At 48.4% G+C, this 7,958-nt stretch overlaps 1 protein-coding gene across 1 annotated transcript; it reads right to left on the bottom strand.

The window, feature by feature from the left end:
• Positions 1–504: 504 nt before the first annotated feature.
• LOC105452269 (protein toll-like) lies at positions 505–7,594 on the bottom strand. Its single transcript, XM_011693238.1, has one exon. The coding sequence runs from the start codon at positions 7,106–7,108 to the stop codon at positions 3,128–3,130; it is 3,981 nt and encodes a 1,326-aa protein (XP_011691540.1). The 5' UTR covers positions 7,109–7,594; the 3' UTR covers positions 505–3,127.
• Positions 7,595–7,958: the final 364 nt, after the last annotated feature.

Raw genomic sequence — 7,958 nt, 5'->3', positions numbered from 1 at the left:
TCAATTAAATACCGCAAATAGATTGTATACGTTATTACAGCGGTATTGACAGCTATTATAACGTATATTCATTCCACGTCTAGTTATTGAATTCGTAATGGAATTCACATCTATTTATAAATCTCATGATATTTGCAAAAATTATTTTCTTCTCCTTTCTATTTTAGCTGCCTCAAGCATCATAATCCAAATTGCGTGACGTATGTGTCGCCGACCCTTTAACGTTTTATTCCCATGTACACTACCGTCGCCGTCGCCGCCGCCGCACCGGCGGCGTTCCCGTTTTCTGCGCGATAGGAATTACGCGATAAATTATTCCGCGCCGTACTTATCTTTTCTTTCCCTTCCTTCTTTTTTTGTCTTCCTCTCGAATTACTGTCGTCGTTATTCAACTCGACCGCAATCGCAAATCTGAGAAATAATCAAAAAGTGCAACGGCACGTATTTTAACCGGGGAGACGGCGAATTCGCCTGCAACAAGGAAGAATTACTTCTTTTTTTTTGTAGGAAATAAACCAAAGGGCGATGTCGTTAGTCGTGGTATAAGCGGCACAGAACACAAATCCATCGGGCTAAGGTAGGATATATCCGAGAACTTATATGTTGCCGCCCGCCTAACATTATAATCCCCGGCATATTATATAATATATCTAATACGTCTAACATTCATGCACGAATCTATATAGCTTTGACTATCATTGATACGCTATCGATTGTGCAAAAATATACATTTATTGAATATATCGATCAGCTAATAATTACATAAATGCACGATATACATCCTTTAATCAATATATGAGTCAATATATGAGAATCTTCCTCTTTTGTGGCGTGTTAATCTGTGGCAATATTAATCACGTGCAGAAGATTATGAAAATAGATACCTTTATATTAATACTGATTGTATATCATAAATTAATTGTTATCGCGTTATTAACGCATCGGATTACTTTTGCATTGTTACAATTGGAACGGGAATTTTGTGGGATTGATTAAACGCGATGATTTTTATAAAACAAACGTGTTTATTTTCATGATTCTTTGCTGAAATGGAAAGTGGCAATTAATTTAATACGTATTTAACAGACTGTGAATATATAATGCGTGATTCGATGAGCGTATTTACAATAATACAATACAATTAGAATTATACAGTCCTAAACGCGCAATTATAGTTAAGACGTATCCACGACCAGTAACGTTCCAGCAGCGCTGGTCTTCGGTGTGCTCGGAAATGTGCATGATTATATTTACAAAATTAGATACAATATTTACAGAGAGTTCCCTTACGGACTAATAAGCGTTATGCGACCGTTACTTTACCAAAACAGTCGTGAATCTTTAGGAACAAGCTCTCGCGAGACGTCTGTCTTTTCTTTCTTGTCATTTAACACTTGATGATTCGTTATCCACTTCATCGCGAGTGATTGACGAACAAACGACAGGAATGGCAAAGAGGGATGTGCCTCGGGTCCCAAAGAGAAATGTCAAATTCGCGAGGAACTTTATCTTAAAATTTCTCGAGTCGTAATACGAAAAGAAAAATATATTCGTACTATCTATATTTTAGCCATCTCGTTGGAAATTATTACGAGTACTTGACGAAATTTCACGCGTGTATTTTATAATAATTCGGAATCTACTACGTGAAAATGGTTTCTTCGGCATTTCGATGCCCGTTCCGAAATCAAATGGATAAACGAATACGAAAGTAATATTCATACAATATTCGTACGTATATATATACCTATATATATCGTGAAACGTTTTTCGAGCATCGAAAAAAATATATATATATAAATATTCACAATTAAGTTGTCAAACGCATAATACGATTATATCGTTAATAAAATAAAGTATCACCGTGTACGATATAAAATAAATGCATTCATCCAAGCGTATTTAAAATAAATATTTATAAAGAACACTTTACATTCTTTCTTGTATCTTTTCTAACACCGTTACAAATATTATTACAATTGTTCCGCGTATGCTGTTTGATGTGAATGATGTTAGAAACAAAAATTACCGATACGATTTAATTAATATTCACAAAATGATTGCATTGTACGTCATAACATCAGTCCGTGTACTACATTTAGCTATTGCCATTATCATCATTATTCACCGCGTTCATCGTGTATATCCAAACCACAAATATTAGCGAATTTACTGACAGTTATGACAATTAATGCAAATCGAAACAGGACGGTCCTAAATCAAAGAACTCGCGTATGTGAAAGGGATCAGATGACAAAACATTTAAATTGGAGACCTATCCATTGTAATGAAACACAATCGGTAAAATTCGCTCAGTTGCTTTTGATCGCGACCCAGTTTCGGGTCCCGATGATTCATCATCGCGTGGCGAATAAATTAGTCGGCGTAGAGACGCGCGAAGGAGATTCGCGAGAAATTAGAGAGCGCGGATATGTGTATATACACAGGTAAATTAATGTCGATCCTTAATTACATTTCGCGCGACGTCTCGCTCGCTAAATCAAAGCGTAAAAAAAGATCTAGATTCTCATACCGCGTCACTATTTACAAGATCTATACGAAGGGAAAGCGGCTCTCTCGGAACTTGCATTCCATGAGCTTCGAAACGGTAGTATTTGGTCATGATTTGGAAGAACGTTGCGCAACAACGTGAAAAAGAGATACCGAGAAGAAACGAAGAGTGACGATCGCGCGCGTCTTGCGTATATCCTAAGTTCGGGAAAGAAAAGTCAAGCCGTTAAATCTATCGGTCGTACATTGTGATAATAAGCACAAGGCATCGAATCGATTTCGTACGTATATAATATTATGCGCGCGTGTTGCGAACCGATCATCCGCTCGCGGCCGAATGGTTTATGCGGGGCGATCGACCCCTAAGTGGAAGAGTTAAAGCGCCTCAGTCAATCGATACGTCGCGAGTACTGGGAAATACTGTACAAGTGTAGCCACAGTCGTTCTGAAGCGAAGGAATTTTTTACATCTCGATCTCTCCCGACGAGAAACGTCGCGATACGGCCGGACGACCGTGCACCAGCGGGTACAGGAAGCGAGACGAAGACCGGAAGAAAAAAGGTGGGAAGTCGGTCTATCTCCTGCCGGATCGGAGCACGATCGCCGCCCTTCTGCGCTAGACAAAGTAAGTACGCGGATTGCCTGGATGCGCGGGAGCGAGGGCCTCCCCGGGTGGCGCGGTGGGCACCACCGGCGGTTCCGGTATGGTGCTGTAGAGATGGCTGCCTCTCGAGGATAGACTGGCCGGACGGCCGTTACCGGCATGTAGCGCGCTATAGCCATGATGCGGATGATGCGGATGATGCTGGTGGTGCTGATGCTCCGCGCCGCTGTCCTCGTCCTCGGTACGACTGGATGCCGAACTGACGTAGGTAGATTGCGTAGGTGTTGGCGTGGGTGCGTGGTGCACCGGTGCGACCAAAACGCCATTAGGCTTGGTCCACACGTCCACGGCGGCGGACGGCGCCGCGGTGTACCGCGTCGGCGTACGGTTGCGGTCGTTGACCTTCTTGCTGTCGCGCCGCTTGTCGACTGAGTCCGGCATGGCGAACCTGAGCTTCTCCCAGAACCTCTTCTCGCCCCAGACCACCACTGTGCACGTCTGCAGCAGCAGTTGCAACTCCGGATCTCGGGTGGGCGTCTCAGTAGCAAGCAGTACTACCACTCGACGCTTCCGCGAGGTCGGCCTGATGTTCTCCAGCGCCGTTCTCAGAGCAGCGCGGAACTCTACGTGCTGCCACTCATTCGCGAGGAACACTGGCGAAAAGATTATCACAATGCGTCTCGCGGAGGCTGCGGCCGGTGGTAATGCCTCCTGCGGTCTGGCCGGCGGCAAGTCACGCCAATGTAAACAGAGAGCCAAACCAGCCTGCTCCAGTTCAGCTGCAAGGAATCTAGAGACGAAGTCTTCGTCGCGCTCGCTATAGATAATATAACCGTCGTACAGTCTGTCTCTCTCCTCATCGGGCGGCGCCGTCATTTTACCAAGTCGCAAACCGTAACGCGCGTGAGCCCAGAGTCGTACATCTTGACGAAAGACGAAGGCTAGGGCGACGAAGAGGCAGATGGCGATCACAGCTACCAGAGCACCAGCAAGTAGAGGCACGAAATTACTGCCTAACAGCGGGATTTCCTGGATTCCGCGACTTACGGCTTCCGTGGATGGATCGCCGCATCGTTCCATTGCTTGGGCGAGAGTCTCGACGCCGTCGCGGCAGTACATCTTCTCCGGATCGCCACGATGTTCCGCGAGCCAGGCGCGCAGTCTGGCAGCATTCCCGCACTCGCAGCTCCAAGCATTGCCCTCCAATGCGACCTTGGTGCCATCACCGACGCTCGGCAAGGCTTCCCACGGTCGAAAGTCGACAATGCGATTGCTGTCCAATCGTAGCACCTCGAGATTTCGCATCTTCTTGAAAGTGGTGTTGCCCACGGTGGCGATCGCGTTATGATCTAGATACAACTCCGACATGCGCTCCAGCTGATCGAATTCGAAACCCCGTAACTCCCGTAACGCGTTGTCTTCGAGATGAAGAACGCGCAAAGCGCCGACACCGTTGAATGTACGATTATGTATCGCAATGATACCACTATTGTTCAGATACAGCACCTCCAAGCGACGCTTGCCGATGAAAACATGACTGCTCAGATCGCCCAGCTCGTTACCATCCAGATAGATTTCTGTCGCGTCCATAGGTATTCGCTCCGGTACGCGTTTGTATCCAGCGTTAGAGCAGTCGACGACGTTGCTGGACCAGCTGTGATCGTGATAGCACGAACAATTGTCGGGACAGGTCATCTCGCAGTCACATGCATCAAAGTCGCAGCAGTGACAGAGCGCGAAGCAGTGCGTGTCGTATCGGCAGAGAAAGTCCTTCGACTTCAAGGACAGCAGAGGACGCCGCGGCGTGGCGCGAACATGTACCATCTCGCACGTGACAGCGTCGAGGTCCATGACGTTCGGATGCTGACCGGATTGCCGGGCCATCTCGTTGATCCGTGGCAACCATTCCATGGTGCAGTCGCAGAGAACGGGATTGTCCCCGATATAAAACGCAGGAAGTTCCTTGTTCTCCGGCATCGATTGCAGACTGAGGGCGGCGGCCTCCAGCTTCCTGATTTCGTTGCCGTAGAGCACCACCTTCTCCAGATTTGGCTTTTTTAAGAACGTGCCGGCCGCCACGCTGCGTATCTTGTTGTTGTTCAAGAACAGCATCTCTACACTATCCGGCACGTTGACATCGCTGATCTCGGTGATGAGGTTGTAGCTGGCGTCCAGCATCTTTATTCGCAGACTGCTGCGCACCATGTAGTAATTCCCCAGCTCGCTTATTTGATTGGCGTGTATGTCCAGCCACTCTATGCTGGACGGTAGGTGGCTGTAGTCGAACCACAGCAGCTTATTATCGGATACGTTTAGCCAAACGAGAGTCGAGAGACTCGTGAAGGCGCCTCGTATCTCCGTCAATTGATTTCCATCTAGTCTTATAACCCGTAACACCGGATTATTCGAGAAAGCGCTCTGTTCCACGTGACGAATGAAATTATTCGCTAGATTGAGCACTTGCAACGCCGGCAAAGTAGCGAATGCTTCACGCGATATATTTTCTAACTTGTTGTCCACCAAACGCAATCCGTAGACCTCGTTCAAACCGGCGAACGAGTCATTATCGATTCTTGACATTTGATTGTTGCCTAGATCGAGAGTTTTGAGTGAATGCAATACGCGGACCGCGTAAGGAACTTCCGTCAGAGCATTTCCGCTCAAAGAGAGATCCTGAAGGTTCGTGAGATTGGTGAACACATGCCTATGTAGGACGCGTAGTCTATTGCTGTCCAGGAAGAGCTGTCCGAGCGCACTAAGACCGATCGTGTGCACCGGTTCGAATCTGGCGATCCTGTTGTGCGAAAGCGTTAAGGAATGCAGGTTGATGAGCGAGGCGAAGCAACTGTCGACGAGCGTATCGATATTGTTGTGTTCAAGTTTTAAAATCTGTAAACTACTCAAACCTTTGAAGACAAACGCATCGATTTTCGTCAAGGCGTTGAATGATAAATCAAGGACGACGAGACGAGTTAATTGCGAAAAAGTGTCTCGTTTCACCCAAAGGCTCGTCAGCCCATTATTGCTGAGATCTAACTCCTGGAGCTCCTCGAGACTGTCCAGCAGCCCGGGCGCCAATACCGTGAGAGAATTATTGCTGAGTATTAGTTGTCTCAGCTCTTTCGTTTTGGAAAATAATTCGGGTGGCAGTGCGACGAGTTTATTGCTAGACATGTTGAGGATTTGTAGAGATGTGAGGCCGCTTAAAGCATGGTCACCTACGGAACCGATCACGTTATCCTGTACCTTCAGCACGCTCAAGCTACGCAAGCTGCTGAGCGCGCCGTCGGGCAAGGCACTGAGGTCGTTACTACTGATGTCGAGAATCTCGAGATTTGGCGTGCAGGACTCGGCCCAATCGGCGAAGCCCAGAGCCGTGATGTCCTGTAACTTGTTGCGCGTTAGGTTCAAACTCACGAGACGCTGCACCGGACAGAACAGTTCCGACGGTAACGTCCAAAGATTGTTGTCGGCGAGGTCGAGGTGCTGTAGATTCGTCAGACCGAGAAGCGCATCGCGATGGAGTTCCAGCGTCATGGTTGACCAATCGCCGTTGTGCGTTTGCAGGGACAGACTATGGAGATTTTGTACCGGAGTGAATACACTGCTCGGCAAATACCGGATCTTGCAATAATCGACGCGCAGTTTCGTGAGATGTGGTAACGGCGAAAGGAAGCCGTGCGGATCATCGAGTTGGCTTTCGAAAAATAACACATCACTGCATTCCAATCCTAATGATGTTACGGTGTCCACTTGTATCGCCGAAAGATTTCCAATCAGATCTGGCACGTTTGCGATTGTTCTGACCTGGCATGCCAGAACCTTTTCTGCGTCATCGTTTTCCTTTCTCCACTTGCAGCCGCTCGGCGCTTGCGAGAGACTTGTGATTCTATCCCCGTGCACCGTACAATGATCCAGCGTCAGGCACAGGACGACGATCGTCGACAGGATCGCCGGCTGTGACCATGACGCTACGCGACGGAGCGCTTCCATCCTGGATGACGTTCCCGCAATCGCGCACCTGTAGCCGGAAAATACTCGCGCGGGTGCTTGAGAGATTGAACGCACCGTCACGCACTCATGGCTACGACACTCTGTTTTAACTGTACACTCTGTTTCACGCCACGCCACGCCACAGGCAAAAGGAAGCAAAACACGCCGATTTGTATTCAGCCGACTCTATCCGATTCTCCCGCCGTCGGCGAACACGACTCACACTGACACCGACGCGACGACCCTCGACCTCGTCATCCGCTCGCGCGAATCGGTCGAGCACCGATCGCTCATCCCCAACGAATGAGACACGGAGCGATCACCAACACAACAGACGCGGCGGTTACTCTACCGTGATGATGACGACGTGAATACGTGCGACCCGGGTGACGACGACAGCGACCCGGGATACGACGACATTCCACCGCGACGGTCGGAGTGCAACTGACTCCGAGACGGAGTTCACGTTCTATCGACGATCACGGTATACCCTGTATAACTAGCAGCGTGCGGTTGCCTTCCCCCTCTCGGTTTCTCATTCCCACCACCGTTGCTATTGCCCCACCACTCGCAGGATATACCCCTTCCATTTTCCTTCAACGTGCTACACCGGCACTGACACAGAAACACGGTGCTCGCGAGAGCGCTCCTCGACAAACGTTGAATGCCACAGGCGGCTGCTTGCCTGCCTTCTTGCCTGCCTGCCTGCTTGCCTGCCTGCCTGCCTGCCTGCCTACCTCGAAGATGCAACAAACCAGCTGACTGACAACATTACTCTCTTCTCCTCTCTCTCTCTCTCGCGTGCTAGGCGGAAATAAGATTTCGGTGTAACGCGATTTAACGCTGCTCC

Source organism: Wasmannia auropunctata, unplaced genomic scaffold (assembly GCF_000956235.1).
Source record: "Wasmannia auropunctata unplaced genomic scaffold, wasmannia.A_1.0 LD336035.1, whole genome shotgun sequence".
Classification (NCBI taxonomy): domain Eukaryota; kingdom Metazoa; phylum Arthropoda; class Insecta; order Hymenoptera; family Formicidae; genus Wasmannia; species Wasmannia auropunctata.
This window is presented reverse-complemented; position numbering and strand designations above follow the sequence as displayed.